This window comes from Desmodus rotundus, chromosome 13 (genome assembly GCF_022682495.2).
Source record: "Desmodus rotundus isolate HL8 chromosome 13, HLdesRot8A.1, whole genome shotgun sequence".
NCBI classification, from domain to species: Eukaryota; Metazoa; Chordata; class Mammalia; order Chiroptera; family Phyllostomidae; genus Desmodus; species Desmodus rotundus.
In genome coordinates, this window is record NC_071399.1 from 92,782,806 (window position 1) to 92,800,806 (window position 18,001).

Here is an 18,001-nt window from a genome sequence, read left to right on the forward strand (position 1 = left end):
GTGCCCTGGCTCACTCTCCTAAACGTTTCTAAATGCACCCGTTGTGTGGCGTTGGTGACGGTACAGACACGAGGTAGAACTACTTTCACTCAGTCAGAAATGTGCGGCCCATGTCTCCAAAAGTACAGGGGGGCAAAGGTAGGTTTCCCCAGGTGTTCGTGTGCGAAACAGCACAGGGATTAATAAACGATGACGCAGGGATTAACTCTGTTTCGCGTGCCCACCGCTGCAAACCTGCTTTTGCTCCGTCCCGTATGACTGCTACTCACGGGAGTCTCAGCCTCGGGAACTGTTTTACATGGAGAGAAAATTATCAAGGACTGAATTTTTCTTTACAGTTGTTCAAAAGTGTTATATAACCACATGTAAAAAAATAGTAACCGCGAATAACATAGTATTATATGTTACGTAACCTTACGTAAAAAATCATGACTGGTGGACTCAGTCAAGCCCTGAACGCCCGTCCCCTGGCGGCAGGCTTGGCTGAGGCTGAGACTCCAGCTGTGGCTCAGTTTTAGTCCTTCCTTTGACTCGCCCTCTGCTGAAGGGCGGCCCACGCGGCTGGGAGCGCCAGGCCTGCTCTGCCCCGCTCAGGTGACCGTGCCCCACCCTCTCCCACTGCAGGCGCGACCTCTCCTTACGAGTCAGGCTCCCTCGAGGCCCGGCAACCCCAGCTCCCTTTCCAGTTCGAGAACTGTTACCACCTAGCTCATCCGGCCTTTTCTTACTGTTAGTGAGGTAACACTCTTCCCAGCTCTCTCCATTCTACATCCTACGTGGAGACGAGCAGTCTCCATCGTAATGACGTTTCAAAGACCACCTATAAAGACTCGTCGTGGGCTGAATCATTCTTACAATAATTTACCCATAATTTTTAAGCAGCAGCATATTCTGTACCATCGTCATAAAACACTGCTTAGCAGGAAACGCCTCTTCCCGGAGGGTGTAATGGTGGTTTTCTCTCTCTCTTTAATCCGCAGGCCTCCGAGGAGCCCCGGGCTACTCCCTGGACCAGGCCCACCACCTCCCCATAGAGATGGACCCCCTCATCGGTATGCGGGCAGCAGAGACGTCTTTGCCTGGGTGCCGATGGCCCCCCGGCTCCCACAGGGGGGTTCGCCATGGATGACGATTGACGGTTTTCTGCCACAGAAACAGTGCACCAGCAGAGAGCCGTGTACCCGCAGCGTGCCGGCGGGGGGCTTGTCAGTGTGGGGGTGGTTGTGCCTTGCCCTCGTGTTTTCGGAGGTCAAGCTGGTTCAAAACAATATTTCCAAACTGAACTTTCCTTCAGCCTAAACTAGTCTTTACCAACTTATATCATTTAAAATACATAAGGGCTCAAAGAGATTATTAAAGAAAACTAATACTGAAAAACATCATTTTTAGAGATCTTTATTTAGCAGGGCTAAAACATTTTTTAAACTGATAAGAACATATCGTTAAGCTAAAGATTTCCCGTGAATCACAAGCACGTGAGCTGTGACTCCTCCAGAAGACGGAACAGCCGCTCTAGAACAACCGCACCCCGACCTCTGGCTGCCCCAGGCCCGTGTCGTGTGCCTGCCGGGCGGTTCGAGATGCACACACTCGTTCTGCCTGCTTCATGGGGTCGTGCGGAGAACTGAGTTTTGAAACAACGGAAATTCTGTGAAGAATTGTTAAGTGATATGCAAGCCATAGTATTTTTTCCTCGGGTTAACTCACCCTTGTCATGTCTCTGGGACATAAGGTTTGGGACCAGGGATGTTTGTAGAGTCCGGCCGCTCCTCTGCCCAGGAAACGCCGACAACGCCCCGTGCCGGCCGGTGTGCCCACGGGGAAACCAGGGCCTGTGCTCTAACAAACGAAGGGCCGGTTACGTAGTTTTACATGCGTTTATAACTTGTGTCACTTTCAAGTGACTTAGAACCTTTCATTTGCTGCTTCTTTGCCGTAGTTTTCGCATGAGTTTTCACTGTTGATCTTCGCTAGTGACGATGATTCCGGCGTCCCACAGACACACACAGTAGCCCAGGATGCGCTGGTGTCAGGGACGGCAGTCCTAGGTGCCTGCGTTCTCTGTTTAAGAATTTGGCCCAGGGATTCTGCCTGAAAGGGCGCAGGCATCAGGGCTGGGCTGGTGAGCAGACGGCCCCGGGGAAATCAGCCCTGACTGGACACAGGCCCCGTCCCTGCTACTGGCTGACTGTCTGCCGAACCCCTGCCAGCGCCTCTCCCTGCTCTGCTCCCCTGCTGCCCTCCGCCCCCCTGCTAAGGTCTGGAAAGGCCTTCTGTTTGTTGACGGGTCTGGAAGGCCACTGACCCCTACTCCCTGCGGGCTGCCCCCTAACAGCAGCCCCCCCTCCCATCCCTGCCCCCTCCTTTCCATGCGAATTGCGAATGCCACCAGAGAATGACAGGCGGGCATGTAAGAGGATGTTCTCCCTTACCCAGCGCACCTCACGCACTGTGACTCCTCGTTGTTGTTGAACTTCGTGGGCACCGGTGAACTCTCGTGCTCGAGAGCACCTGAGGGTTAAACGCATTTAGATTTTTTACTGCTTCGAAGTCATGGTCCCGAATTCCTCACATTATATGTATTTATTGGTGGAGGAAGAACTTACATTTATGACAATTTTTAAATACGTAATATGGATTATAAATAATCACTGCTACTAGGAACATTTCTATTTCTCATTGGGTAAATGTTAAAATCTTAATAATCTTACAGCCTTAAAGACCCGTTTTTACACAAATGAAGCATAAAAGTGTCCCTGCTACAGATGCTTGATGAAACGCGTGTGGAGCCTTTCCGTAACCTTTTCTTCCGTCCACGCTCAGCCAACAACTCCGGGGTCAGCAAGCGGCAGATCACGGACCTGGTGGACCAGAGCATGCAGATCAACGCCCACTGCTTCGTGGTCACCGCCGACAACCGCTACATCCTCATCTGCGGGTTCTGGGATAAGAGCTTCCGCGTGTACTCCACGGAAACAGGTGAGGCGCCCCGTGCCCCCCCCAGGTGCCCGTTGTCACTCCCAAAGCTTCACACGAACTCACGGGGAGGTGGGCGTTCTCATCTTGGGTGCGGAGGTCCGAGTTTCACACTCACGTGGTGAGTGAAGAATCGTCACCAGTGCACTCTGAACTCAGCGCGACCCCTGAGTTCCTGGGACACAGGCACCGTTGTCTCCTCCCCCAGGTAGATGGAGTAAAAGTCCTTAAATCTCCCCTTCATGTGACACAAGCAAAAAAAAAAAAACCCTCCTTGCCTCGCCCTGTAAGTTCTGTTCTTAAAGAGCCCAAGTGGCGGTCATGTGTTGTTCTGCGGAAGCGGGCGAGGGAGCCGGTCAGCAGCCAGGGCTGAGCCCCTTGCAGACTCCCGGGCCGCGGGGCCAGTGTGCGTGTCGGGTCAGAGGAGGTCCTTACACGGCCCTCTCCGCGCTGCAGGGAAGCTGACGCAGATCGTGTTCGGCCACTGGGACGTGGTCACGTGCCTGGCCAGGTCGGAGTCCTACATCGGAGGGGACTGCTACATCGTGTCGGGGTCGCGGGACGCCACGCTGCTGCTGTGGTACTGGAGCGGGCGGCACCACATCATAGGGGACAACCCCAACAGCAGTGAGTACCACCGGGCGGGCCGTGCGCCGTCCCCTGGGGGTGAGGTTTGGGAACTCGGAGGCAAAAATTTCTGCTGGACGGGAGCTGCGTTCGAAGTGTCAGCAAGAGCAAGGGATGGACCCTGCGCCCGGCCTTGGCCGCCCGTGTCCCCGACCCACAGCATCGGCTGGGCCCTGAAACCCCACATGCATTCCCCCAGCTGAGGGGGTCAGCCGTGGTGGAGAGACTGCCCCCTGCTGGTCAGTTGCCGATGACCGAGGACCCCTCAGCGCCGTCTGGGGAAGGCGAGAGAGTGAACGAGGGCGTGTGATTTGTCTCTTCCTGTTGTTTCTTTTCCGCATGTAGGATTTATCTTCTAGGAAATGGAGGCTGGTGACTTCACCTACCTCTGCCCAACCTTGTGTATTTATGCTTTTCTCTGCATTGTCTTTATTTTTTAGTGGATAGCTCTGTTAGTGCCACTGAGAAAAAAATAAGTAATGTTTCTGGGGTTTTTTAGGCGTGGAAAAGTTTATGGTTTTATCGTGTCAACCTTGTTATAGCGGCTAAGTTAAACCCGTCAGAAAAAAGTTTTCTTGTAATTATTTAATCGTTTCGGTGAATGTATGATCAAGACAACGAGAACCTATTTGTGAACAGCTGGCTACAAAGAGTCTCAGACCACAAGAGGACAAAGCAAAAGCTGCCTAGCGAGGGCACGCAGCGCTGCTCCATTAACAGATTCTCCAGTACGAACAGTCGCCGTCGCTCTCTCAGACTCGCGGCTGTGAGCGTGGGGAATGTCCCTAGAGAGTGGCCTAGGCCCCTGACCCGCTGGCAGGGTGGCAGGCACGTGAGAGATGGAGGCTTTCTCGTGGAACAGGCTCTTCCCCACAAATTCGGAAACTACTCTGGAGGGGAGAGAAATTAATTTGCACACTCTGATTGGAGCAGCCTCCCGCAGTAAAGGAAGGCGAGCCGAGCTGATTGGATTTTTGTCAGGCAGGTATCTTGGACTTGGCCGCGTATCCTCCTGAGCCCGCCTCCGACCCGTGTTCTCTGAGAGGATCGATGCTATTCCTGGGGCTCCCCAGGGCCCCAGTTTCATCGATCGTGGGACGTGACAGTTGGCATTATGGGCAGTAGCTTCCAACGAGATAGCCGCGGGGGCAAGTGCACACTGCCGTCTCCCCACGGGCGTGGGGCCTCGGCTCAGAGCCCGCCTGCTTTCGCAGGGCGCGGCTTTGACCTGCGCACCCGGCGGGAGGCGCTGTGTGGGGCGCTAGTTGACACCCACACAGGACGTTTTGAAATCATGGCACAGGGAACTCTGCAAGAGGACGAACCGTTCATCTTTTCCAGTCACACTCGCAAATCGAGCACCAGGCACAGGACACTGGCACTGTGCTTGCTCGGTTTCGTTTCTCAGAAGCAAGTCTTGTAGCGACGCCTGAGCCCCGTGCGCACGGTGACGGAGAGCCCCGTCGGGAAGGCTCCACTGTGCCCGCCTCAGCTCTGGACCCGGACCCCTGCCAGCCACAGCCTGTGCCCGGGCGTTGGCCAAATCCCGCCCCTCTCTTTGTGGACAGCCAGCCTTCTTTCCGGCCACTGTTCCGGCGCCCAGCCCCACCACCCCGAGCTCTGCCGGCATGCGCAGAGGTGCGACCTCAGGCAGGGACAGCCCAGCGACATCTCCAGTCTGAGATGGCGGGTCCGTCTCCCTTCTCAGGACCAGGACCAGGGGGCCACTCTCAGGTTCAGCGTGTGTTAAACCACCTGCTCACGGAGCATCAGGGACCATTCCGTGTGTAAAACTGCCCACCTTGTGGGACTGTCCCAGGCCAAGTGCTGTCTATGGTGCGTGGTAGCTCCGGCATACGGGCCTCGCAGCCCCTGGCCCACTCGGCCTGACCTGGGGAGACCGACCGGTCTCGTGACCTCGTGACCAGGAAGGGAGCAGTCTGGCAGCTTGCCCCGGGGCCTCCACCGTGCCCTTTGTGGAACGAAGGCCGAAAGCATCTTTGGCCTGGGTCAGAAGCAAGCCGAAAACAGAAGGGAGGCTAGCCTGTTCTCAGGACCAGAGAGCATCAGATCACAGAGCGGGGGGTGGGGGGAGGGCCGGGGGAAGGGCCGGGGCGCCTGGCCGAGCCCTGCATCCTTGGGCGGCTGCTGCCACAACTGTGTCCAGAAGGCGATGGTGGGGCCGGGGCCTGGGGTCCGGGGTCAGGGCTTGGAGGAAAGTGGGCTGCCCTGCACGGGTGCCGCCCAGCAGAAAAGCCGGTCACCATCACCGCTGAGGAAGGAAGGAGAGAAGGTAGGAAGGAAGGAAGGAAGGAAGGAAGAGGGTCCTGTCTACTTCCCCTCTTCCGTTGGGCGCTCCAGGAGCAGGAACGAAGTGGGGCCACAACCCGGACGTGCTTCTGGTGGGGACGTGTGGCCTGTGGAAACAGGAGCCCAGCCTCTGGGCCCTGGGGCGGGTGCTCGGCTGCAGCCCTGCCGTGGCCGAGGTCCGGGTGCCCTGACGAGAGGCCCCTCACCGACACTGTCCTGAGCTCGCCCAGCGCATGTCCACCGTCACTTTAAACTAACTCCTGGAGTCGGAGCAGCGATGCCGCGGCCATGGATTGAACCTCTGACCGCGGGGGCTTAGTGTGGGGTCTGTCGCGTGTCACGTGGGAACAAGCACGATGGGCACCGTGAGCTTCTGCGGTGACTCCACGGGGTCACACAAGGGCCACAAATGAAACCCAAACATCGTATCTCACCGGGAGGTGCGACTCCGGCCTCCCGCAGACAGATGGCTCCGGGAGCAGGTCTGGAGGTGCTGCTGGGTTTGCTGAGCTCCGAGTCACCAGGACCAGAGCTCCTGCATGCGTCCCCAGTCCCAGGAACGAGGTTGAAAATAAGGGCCGTGAGGAATCTCCCCTGGGATCAGTTCCCTCAAAGTGTAGCCGCCCCCCGAAAGAGCTCTCCTGTCGCTTCTGCATGGAGGGCGGCCTCAGAAGCCTGGGTGCCTGTCCCGTCACCCAGCTGGAAAACACCGAAAGGGCGCTCAACGGAGACGAGACGGAGTCTGTGAAGAGCGTTTCCTTTTGGAGTTTCTGGCCACCTGCCGTGAGGGTCTCAGCAGCGGGCGTGCGGGCACTCCGTCCTTCCCGCACAGCCGCTCCCTCACAGGGTGCGCTGCTCACCCGCGCCTCCCCTGCACTTTGACCCTCAGCCGCATCCATCAAGCAGCCGACAGGGACAGACTATTCCCAGGGTTCGAATGATTGCTGGAGTGTGTGACATCTGTCCCTGGCAGTGACGTGAAAAACAGGAGACAGGCTCCCCCGCCGCAGATCCCCCAGCTCCAGACCCTCTGAGGGGCGTTTTACTCACTCCCCTCCAGTTCGGAGGGGGAAACCGCGCTCTGAGGGGCCCTACGCGCTGTCCCCGCGCACTTGAGTTCTGCCGCAGGTTCCGGGGTCAGGGGAAATCGTGATAGAAAAGAAAATATTTTAAACTTGCAAGGTCAGATGCGAGCCTTTGAAAACTTATTTCCTAATAGAAAATTTACTACATACATAAGAAATATTTTAAAGATTTTTATACATTCTTTTCAACCCTCTGCAATAGAGCTGTGATGCTTTTTATTCCTTCCATAGCATATACGGAAGAAGTTTGGGAAACTCCCTTACTGTATATAAACTTTATTAAACCCGTGATTTCAATATTTTTCAATTTGCCAGTCTCTCCAAGATCAAATTAATCACTTAGAAAAATTAAGGATGGTATTTCATATAAATCTTATCAATCCTTAGTTTTTATTTGACCCAGGAACCAGGACATCCCTGAAGGACAGTTTCATAAATTGCATAAATGTGTTTCGGACAGATCCAGGATGGCTGGCAGTCACAGGCGATCCTCTGCCAGCGTGTAACCACAGTGCAGCGCTGCACGCACACGCTGACGTGGGCTGCCGGCCCCCCGCCCCCCCCACTCCGGCCGAGTCAGAGCTGCCTCAAAAGCAAGACTGAAGCTGGTGCGTCTGAGAAAACGCACACGAAAGTGTGAGCGATTTCTGGGGAGACCAGGATGGGTGGGTGTGCAGGCGGGGGCGTCGGCAGACCAGAGTGGAGAAGAGCTGGGTGCCTCGCTGGAGCAGACCCAGTTCTTGGAGGGACCAGGTGGCCGGGACCCCGTGCAGATGTGAGCTCACAGAGAAAGCCAGGCCCGTGTGCGAGCCCCGCAGAGAGACACGTGAACTCAGCAGCCGGCGAAGCAGAGAGCACAGCAGTGGAGAATGCGGAGTTCTCGCTCAGAAGCCATGACACTCTCGACGGCTGAGGTGCAAGAAAGGGGCCCCAGAGTGGCTGGTAGTGTGGTATGTTCCCTGAGCTGGGGGGTGAGTACGAGGAGAAAATGTCTTACTCTCTTAACCTTATACATTACAAAGATTGACTGGGCAATTAATTTTTTAAATGACTTAATTCTAAAAACAACAGGAAATCAGATAGTTGTGTAGAAGATGCCACCCTGGAAAGAATTTGTGAACTTGGAGAAGAAAGTCTACAATAATGTGTCTCAGAGCCCCCTGGCACAGTGAGCCCTGTATCGAGGACAGAACTGTCTGTCCTCCAGCACAAGAGGAGGTTCTCTTGGACCCCGTGAGCCCTAGTTAGAGGAACGCTGACTTGATTAATTAGATTTGTTTTAAATTGCCATGGCATAATCTTTCACAGCACAGTGAAATTTTATCCTTATAACTGGTTAAAAAGGAATGTTAGAGCATCATCAAAGTACAAACCTGAAACTCGAAGTTTCTCGCAGCTTTTCCACCTCCAGAAAGTAGCCGCTGCTCCCAGGGGGCAGGGACCCCTGCCTGAGAAACAGCGAGGGCTCTGGGAGAGCGGCCGCTGCCAGGCGGAGATCCAGCACCCCTTTCGAGGAGAAGCAGCAATGACCCGTGATGCGGGATTCGTAGGACGAGGTGATTTCATTACATACGTGCCCGGGGGCTGAAACAGCACAGGCCGGACAGACGGGCCGGTGTCATGCACCGCGGCTCCGCTGGGGCCGTCTGGGAATTGGAGCAAAATCGGCGGCCGAAGATCCTAGTACTCGTGACTCATTCGTGGAAAACGGGACTGGTGGGCGCGCTCCCAGGTGCTGGTGCTCGTGGGACCTGGCCGAGCGGCCGGGTCCCAGCACTGCTGCTTGAGCGTCATACCCCCTCTCTGACCGCGGCCTCCCACGGAGGTCCGCCTTGGTCCTCTCGCTGGTCCTCAGTTACGCTGACGCGGGCTGGCTGTGCCCGGCCACCCCAGGGGCTGCCACACGCCCACCGAGGGTGGCCCACGCCGGTTCACCTTTCCAAGCGCCCCCTGCTGCCTTCTGTGCCCCCCACACTCAGCACCACAGGACTGGAGGGCCCCCACCCACCCCAGACGGGCTTCCCCAGTTTCCCGGTGAGACGGTGCTGGGCACGGTGCCCCTCGGCCCTCCCCGCTCCGCCTTCATGCAGTTTATCTGCCCTGTGTTCGGACTTCCTCTGCGTGCCTCTGCGGGTCTCACGGTCCCTGCTGTGCTATGCACACGGGTACTGTCCTCTGGCCTTGTCACCACACACAGCAGCAAGCCTGTGCTGGGCTGATTGGCATGTTCTCGCCGCCCCAGGTCATGTCCCACACCTTCATCCCCCCGCAATCCGCGGGGGGGGCGGGGGGGGGGCGCCGGCCACTCCAGGGCATCTATTCCTGGTTTGGGAGGGCACCCCACAGCCAGAACACCCACGGCCCACCTTCCGGCAGCTCCTCAGCTGGGGCTGGCTTCGTACAGTCTCCTTCCTTCTGCCCCCTCCAACCCGAAGCCCTCAGCCTGGCAGGGGGACGTCGCCAGCCGGCCCAGCACAGGCTTTAAACCGGACAGCTGCGGACCAGGCAGCTGCAGCCTGTGCAGCTGCGGCCCCGGGGTCCTGGGCTGCAACCGGGTAGGAACAGTGAGGACCTCATCCAGCAGTGCCGCCACTCAGTGGCGTGAGACACGGAAACATGTGTTTGGTAACGGAACCAGGGACACGGGAGTGGTCGTCCCCACGTCGGGGCGCGAGCACATCACCTTGGCCGCGCCCTGCAGTCACGGAGGCACCCACTGCAGCAGGTGGGACAGCTGTGGCGGCCCTGACCAGTGTGGACGGTGGGGACCAGCAGTGTTGGGGGGCGGGGTGGGAAGCTCCTCATCTGAGGCGACTCATCAGTGCTGTCTCCCACAGGTGACTACCCGGCACCCAGGGCAGTCCTCACGGGCCACGACCACGAAGTCGTCTGTGTGTCTGTCTGTGCGGAGCTGGGACTTGTCATCAGTGGTGCTAAAGGTCAGAGGGCATGCTTTCTTCCATTTCGGGTCTTTACTAACAGTGCCACGTCCCCCAGCACGTGGGATGGTGACAGCTTTCCCTGGGGAGGCCAGTGGGCCCAGGCACCTACAGCTGTCCCATCCTATCTCCAGTGACCGCCGGGACCACATGGCACGGCCATGGCCTGCTGGCCGGGCCCCTGGGATCAAGGCTGCAGCCTCCCCGGGAGTGTCTTTCCCCACGTGGGGGGTCGAGGGGGAAGAGGTGGGAGATATCCTGGGGCCGTGGGTGCCTTCTGGCTCCTCAGATAAAGCTGGGGGACCCCCGCCCGCCCTCGACCTCTGCTGCCTGGGCCTGGGCAGGGCACAGCTGGGGGACAGGGGAGGGGGGCACAGCACTGAGAGCTCGAGTCTCCCCCACCCACCATGGGGACAAACACGCGGCACCCACCACCTAGCCAGGCGCGGACCCCTCTCTGCTAGACTACCAGTCAGTGACACACCAGCCAACAACACAACAGCCGCTCAGCATGAGTGCGTCAAAACTGTACCTGTCCGTAGATTGGCAAAAAGTATGTTCTGGTGGTGGCACAGAACCTGGCTGGTCTGTGTGTGCCACGAGGGGCAGAGGGCTGCACGTGGCTAGCTGGGCAGGAGTGGGGGGCAGGCATTACTGTTTGTCTTGTCTCGTCTGTGGCAGACGGTGGTTTCGGGAAAAGTCAGGAGACTTGGGCTGCGATGCTGGCTTGATGCCAGTTCTTTATGGGGAGGGACTGGGGCGGGAAGGAGCCTAATCTTAGAGAAACTGAGAAAACCCGAGGATCCGAGTGTGGGGTGAGGAGAAGGGGCGCGGGGAGGCGGGAGGGGCAGCCATGTCCACAGTTTCCGACTCGTTACAAGTAGTGGGGGCCCTGCCGTCTCCCGCGCAAGAGGACACTGGGGCTGCTTGGGCTTTAGGGGCTTCATGCCAAACCGTGTGAGCCAGCTGTTTCTATGAATTCGACTAGTACGTCGTTTCTCTCACCGACACAGTTTCTCCAGGGGAAAAACAACAGCAGCAAATGAGTCGCTCCCACAGTACTTTGACACGCCCGCCTCGCTGCTTCCGTGCTTGAGGACAGAGGTGGTCCTGTAACCTGAGTTACTCGTTAGTCATTTTTACAGAAAAGGTGCAAGTCACTGTTTGATAGTAATGTGTTTCGGGGACACAATGTCAGAATTTCGAACCACTAAACAAAATTAGCATTTGTTTTGATGATTCTCCTCAAATTTCAAGAAAATAGTTTTAAAAACACATCACGAAAAAGCTTTGGGTCCAGTGTTCTGTGCTCATGTGGAGAGGGGCTGTGAACTGCGCCCCTTTCTAATGAACGTGGCGCGTGGAGGCAAAGACCAGCGCTTTACCCGGACAGAAGCGTCAGCGGCAGGTGCTCTCCATTCTGTTCCCCGTAAACACAGCGTCAGTGCTGGGCTCTCGCCGGCCCACTTCTGCTTAATTTCCTACCTTCTTTCCACCAATCCGAGTGGACGCCGGGCGCAGGCTGCGGGTCTGTGGGAGCTGACCTGTGACTGACGTGCCCCTCCGGTCCCCTCCCCCCGCAGAGGGCCCCTGCCTCGTGCACACCATCACCGGGGATCTGCTGAGAGCCCTCGAAGGGCCGGAGAACTGCCCGTCCCCGCGCCTGATCTCCGTCTCCAGCGAGGGCCACTGCATCATCTACTACGAGCGTGGCCGGCTCAGCAACTTCAGCATCAACGGGAAGCTCCTGGCGCAGATGGAGATCAGCGACTCGACCCGGGTAGGTCCGCGTGCTGCTGCCAACGCCGGCCGCTTGCGGTGACTTCTGCTACATGACGCGTGACCGAAGTTCTCTGGCCTTCCGTAAAGTGTGCCGGGTTTACGGCACACATGTTCACAGAGACGCGTTCTTTGTACGAACCCCCAGTTCCCTTAACCCCAGGCAACCAGCGCAGCAAAGCAGCCTTCGCAGGTCGTAGCTGTGGGCTGAGCTAGGCAGACCCTTCCGGAAGGTGCTTCTCCGGCACCTTGCACAAACAAGTGTTTCGGCTGTGACTTCTTTATAAAGGAATCTGGTCTTCAGAGCCCTGGACCAAAGTGACCCTATCAAAATGCCCCTCACCCACACATGGGTGTGATTGCTGGCTTCTCACTATTAAAAACTGAATTTCCCGTTTGTTCTGGAAGCCCTGACTTTGTTAAAATTCAGGACTAGGACCTAAAGAACATCGTGTTAGCTCACCCGCAAGCCCTCCCTGGGTCAGGTCGCTGACGTTCCCTTTGGGACCGCTCTCACCTTGTTCACGTGGTCAGTTTGACGAGTCCCGCATGGAAGCTCGCGGGTCGGACTTTAGGAAACTTGGGCGAAGGGCAGAAAGCAGGCGGGGGTCCCAAGGGGCCGCACTGAGCGCTTTCAGTGGTGACCTGCCGTCTGGGGCTCACTGGGGGGGAATGGTTGTTTTCCCACCTTTCCCGAAGGCCATTCTCCTGAGCAGCGACGGCCAGAACCTGGTGACCGGAGGGGACAACGGTGTGGTGGAGGTCTGGCAGGCCTGTGACTTCAAGCAGCTGTACATTTACCCCGGCTGTGACGCTGGCATTAGAGCCATGGACCTGTCCCATGACCAGAGGTGAGCCGCCGCCCGGACACGTGGGCGCTTGGGAGTTCTCCCCGCCCTGCCCGGGGTGATTGTGCGGGCACTAGGCTTTCGCATCCAGATGGGCTGGGGGTGGGGGGACACCAGCCCAGGGAAGGGGAAGCTGAGGGGAGGAGCGAGTGCTGCCGTAAAGGATTCTGGTAAGAGGGAAACAGGTCTGACGGGGAGCAGGCCCGTCCAGACACTGCCCAAAACCTCGGGTCCCCAACCCCTCCTGACCTCGTCTCACGTGGGCCCCAGGGGGGCAGGGCGGGAATGAGGCACACCTGTCTCAGCACAGGGGCGCTTCGGCTGGAGGTGTGCATCCACCCAACGTCCTGCCGGCCACACGGGCCAGCTTCTGCTTTAAAAGGTCCGGGGCACACCCTCCTGGTCTCATTTACATATTTCTCCATTACGTTACTTTGTTGAGTTTTCTGTGTTTCCCTGAGATACTATAACCTTTTCTTGGGAAGGGTTGATATGAGTATTAATTAATTAATGTGATTTTTCCTTGTCCTTAGTTTGCAACAGGATTTTGCTGTTTCCTAAAATTCACCTTTGGGTTTATTACAAAGTAAAAAAAAAAAAAATGCTTAGAATGTACAGGCTTAAAATTTCTAAATTTTAAAAATAAATTAAAACTAAGTTTACTAGGGTGGAGCAAACGTAGGCTTATAGTTGTGAGTATGGAAACAGTTTATTCTCATATTATTATTAATTCTTATACTATTTTCCATGCAAACAACCTTTGCCCTACCCTGTATTTAACAGAAAAAAATGAAATGCTTATTAACCAACTTTTTCTTTTTTTAGCTATATGTATATTCTTTATAAGAATATTGGTTTTTTAAATATTATAAACATTAAGGCGTATGTAATAAGTTTAACGAAGCATCATTATAACGTAGTGAAGTGGTACTGAGGTCACCAAGAAAACCAGCGTGATTTAATTTAGCCTGGGGAGGGCTGTTTCATCTGCAGCACCGCCTGTTGTTGAGGAAAGCGTGCGCAGGCAGCTGTGAGCGCACTCTGAGACTCCGTGGTCTGTGCTCACGAGTAAAGGGAGCAGGTACCGGTGATCCATCACTAGTGTGCACAGGTGTTGCCACAGCATCTGAATAATGTGTGTCCGTGAGTGACGGAGCCGTGGTTCTCACTGACGACCTGCTCACTCACCAGCGTGTGCATTTGCTGCCCCCCTCGGAGAGCACGCTCCACGAGATTGCCGACCCCAAAGCATTCAGATGGCCCCAGCCCGTGTGTGTGAGGGGAGCGGGGCGGGCGGGGGGTCTTCCCCTGGGCGTGGGGAGCAGGGCCCTTCCAAGAGCCGAGCCCCGGGAGTAGCAGGACTCCCCGACTAGGGTGAGGGGAGGCGCCAGCCAGGGCTCTGCGTCTTTACGAGGCAGCCAGATACGCTCGTGCCTCATTTCAGTTGCTTCTGTTTTATAACCCCTGCCTGTTGGAGCTGCAGCGCACGCCCACTAGTTGCGAGCAGACAAACGCGCGCAGAGGCTGCGCACTCCCCAACGTGCCTGCCTGACAAGGTGTCCCATCAAAAGTTAAGTGACGCTTGGCGGCAGGTCAGGTGTGGGGGGCTGATTCAGCTTCCCTCTGGAGGGCCAAGAGTCCCTGTCGCTCCCGTCTCCGGGGGGACACCGGCCTGAGCCTCGGTGAACTTGGAGATCAGGCTGACGCCTAGGGCAGAGCAGCTGTGGCGTGGGTGACTGGCGTCCCTCTGACCCCCGTGTCTGCCTTTCCAGGACGCTGATCACCGGCATGGCCTCCGGTAGCATCGTAGCTTTCAATATAGACTTTAACCGGTGGCATTACGAGCACCAGAACAGATACTGACAACCTCGACGAGCCGAGAGCCGAGTCGGAGCCGGGAGCACAAGCGCCGCGCGGAAGGGCAGCATCTCGGGTGGGAAGCCCGCTCCATCGACCTCCGTCTGTCCGTGTACCCATCACACCCAGCACCCGCGGCCCCCCGCGGCTGGCACCTCACCCCCTCTGTGCATCTCCTCGCCACCGAAGGCCAGCTGCTGCCAAGCAAGCTTCTATCATGTAAACTATGTGACTTAGGAAATGTTTTGGTAATTATTTCATATATTGTTGTTCGTCGAGCGAAGGCGGTGGGACGCGTCACAAGAGACTTCGGACACTTCTGAGGACCCTCGCGCCCCGTTGTTACGAAGCGGAAGCTTTGAGCCTGACCTGCATCCCATTTCCAGCCTCTTTTCAAGCTGAGAAAAACATGTTTGATACTTTGTACATCAGATGCATCTTATTTAAAGGGATACTTTTGTAAAAGTAAAACCTTGTATAAAACAGTTTCTGAATTTTACTGTGGAGTCACAACTTGCATGTTCTCTAATCCTGAGGTCTCGATAGGACAGGTGATAGGACAGGTGATAGGACAGGTGCCCCCGACGCCGTGAACCACAAGGACACAGCTGCCACGGAAGGGTCGCATGTGGGCTCAGTCGGGAACTTTGGACATTCTCACTCAAATATGGTTTGCACCTTTTAATCTAAATTCGTCCCGTCTAGGTGAAATTTGCCCATAAAGCATTTGGATACGAAGCCATTACCTGCCATTTTTGGTACTTTACACACACAAAATGCAGCCCCACCCTTGGTAATTGAAGACACAACAGAAAGGGGCCCAGGGATGAGGTCTGGGTTCTCACCGGGCAGACGGCTGCCGTCCCTGCCCCGGCTTTCCCTCCAGAGCCCGGTCACGGGGGAGACTCCGAGCTCTTCCGTCGTCCTGGTTGCCCCTGTTTGGTTTCTCTCTTGGGTTCTCGAATAGCTTAGTTCCTCTCATTACAGGTGGGACTCTGTTATAACAATAGCTGAAGCTCTCCTCCTAGGTTCTCGTGAAGTTCTCACCGAAAGCCACCTTCTTAGCTACGGCACTTCATCGTTTGTGACATCAAAAGACGGCTGTCCGATGATTTTCCATACATCGTGCTGGCGGAGTCACACGCCCCGGGGGATGTACACTTATTTATGTTTCTTCTCTGTACGTTTGGTGGCCGTATCGTCATAGATGTACATATTATTGTGTCGGTAGGGCTATGAGGCATGTTACAGGAATGTAATTTTCTCGGAATTTACACTCAATTGCGGTGATTTATTTAAAAAGATAAAACAAGATAATGGGTTCTTTCTATTGGCACTTTGCACCAGAAACATATCGTTATTTATTGATGTGATTACTCCTTTGTTACTCACCTCGTACCAGTAAGTTTTAGCACCGAGCTCCTCCACTGTTGTTCGTATTTATGAGACTCTGCAATTCTGGGGAGTCGGCGTAACGATTAAGTCACTCATCGCCAGGCTGTAAGCAGCACCTTGAGTTTGTAGCTTAGAACCAGGAAGTTGCTGGACACCTGGGAGACAAGTCCAGGTCGTCTCAAGGTCATGGTGAAATATTTTGGATATATAAATTCCTTACGCTATTGTAACCATGTTTTATTGCAAAGATGTAAAATATGCCAGATGTGTGTGAGTTGGAAATCAAAAAAATGAAAAATAAAATACGCAAAGAATCCAGTGGTTGCTTTACCTTTGATTGGGCCCCTCACGTACGCGCATTCGTGACATCGTCACAGGAGAGTGAGAGACGAGCGTCTCCCGGTACAAAAGCCCACGGCGGCTGCAGCGCCGATCGCACCCCAACGAGCTTCTGCCATTTGCTGAAACGTGAGCCGTGCAGCCCGGCCATCTGGCGGGGATGTGGGGCCACAGAGACCGCAGGGAAACCACCCCCGTCGATTCTTCTACATAATCCACTTTGGGGGTGGTTTTTACTGTTTTTTTAAAGGAGCAAAATGCAGGTGATGGTGAAGGCTCTAATCGCTCATTACACGAATGTTATCAAATAATGTGATTTTCATCGGAGCCACACTTCCTAGAATTTCTTCCCCGCTGCCAGGACGCAGGCGGGGCTGAGGAGCAGGCTGGGCAGCAGGAGCCGAGCAGAGGGGCTTCTGTGACTCACGTCGCTGTGGGCGGTGGGCAGCCCCCCCAACAGGCCCGGCCCTCTGCATTCCCAGGACAGAGAGGGCACAACCCACCACAGCCCCAAAAAGCCCTGCTGCTCCCCCCTGTGTCCATCACGTCTCTGTCATCAGTCCACTGGCCCCTCATCACAGGCCATCAGTCACTCAGGCCAGCTGCTACCAACGGTCCCTTTAAATCAGGCCCCACCCCCACCCCCCCTTTCAGAGCCACAGTCTGTCACCAAAACCTTGACAGGGTCCGAGTCTCACACGTCAGACCTCTCCCAGTAGAGCCCACCCTGCGGCCCGCAGGTCAGACGGCACCACCCACCCAGCCACCCTCCACAGAGCACCCTGCAGCAGCTTCCCACGCTGTTCGACTCCGGGGTGGGGGGGCACAGTGCCTGGGAGCCTATTTGGTGGCAGAATCTAGGCGCCCAGCCCCCCCCAGCGCAGGTGGTTCTGAGGTGGGCTGTCCTTGGGGCTGTTTTCAACAGCGTGAACGTGGGGTGTGAGGGCCCCACTCTATAGGGCACAGACGTGAGGGGTCTCGTCTGCCCCCTGAAGACGCCCCGGCCCGGGCCCCCGAGTCTTCCCACTGGAGGCCTCCTCTTGGCCTGCCCTGTCCTGCCGAACTCCTGGACACACCTTGACCTAAACGCACTGGGTCACGCACCACCATTCAGGCAGGTGGCGCAGCCCCACGTCCCTCCCTGGGTGACGCTGGGCCATGGCTGCTGCGCAAACACCTTTTCATCAAACACCTTTTAGCAAGTGAGGCTGGGAGGACCCCAAACCACCTTCTCCCGGCTTCCTCCCTGGCCAGGTGGTGAAGCCGCACAGAGGCCCCAGGGAGCAGGAAGCCGTGGGCCTGGCCTTGCACTGCTGCCCCTGTGAGAGCCCCATCTGCTCACCCCGTCTGCCCACCCCGTCCACTCTGAGAGGCTGGGGGTGGGGTGGATGGACAAGTTCAGAAAGGGAAAGGAGCCCTTTGGCCAGGGTGTCAAACTCATTTTCACCGGGGGCCACACCAACCTCATGGCGGCCTTCAAAGGGCGGATGTAACTTTAGGACTGTATAAATGTAACTACTCCTTAACTAGGGGCAAGGAGCTCGGCGCTGCCGCCGGGTAGAAACAAGGTGCCGGGCTGGATAAAACCAGGTGGAGGGCCGGATTCGGCCCGCGGGCCTTGTGTTTGCCACCTTGGTCCTAGGGCCCTGCTGAAGAGGTCTCCCCTCCATTGGCCTGGCTTCTTAGAACCAAAGAAACCAGTTCCAGGTCCATGAGCCCCAGGGGCTGAGTTACCGGCAGGCATCGGAAAGACGCCTCTGATTCAGGCTGCACAAGGGCCAGAGGCCCAAATGCCGCCCCCAGCAACACGGGAGGGGCACACCGAAGGAAACAGGCTCCATGCAAA

General features: G+C 56.3%; 1 protein-coding gene across 5 annotated transcripts in view; it reads left to right on the top strand.

Moving 5' to 3' along the window:
- The window catches only part of NBEA (neurobeachin), a 470,020-nt gene extending 453,890 nt beyond the window's left edge, over nucleotides 1–16,130 (top strand). For all 5 annotated transcript variants that reach the window (XM_053916392.1, XM_053916393.1, XM_053916394.1 and 2 more), the window contains 7 exons: nucleotides 981–1,052; nucleotides 2,824–2,979; nucleotides 3,433–3,603; nucleotides 9,836–9,937; nucleotides 11,521–11,717; nucleotides 12,416–12,567; nucleotides 14,337–16,130. In XM_053916392.1, coding sequence (XP_053772367.1) covers nucleotides 981–1,052; nucleotides 2,824–2,979; nucleotides 3,433–3,603; nucleotides 9,836–9,937; nucleotides 11,521–11,717; nucleotides 12,416–12,567; nucleotides 14,337–14,427 — 941 coding nt within the window. In that variant the 3' untranslated portion in view covers nucleotides 14,428–16,130. The remainder of the gene's footprint in view (nucleotides 1–980; nucleotides 1,053–2,823; nucleotides 2,980–3,432; nucleotides 3,604–9,835; nucleotides 9,938–11,520; nucleotides 11,718–12,415; nucleotides 12,568–14,336) is intronic.
- The last annotated feature ends 1,871 nt before the right edge of the window (nucleotides 16,131–18,001 follow it).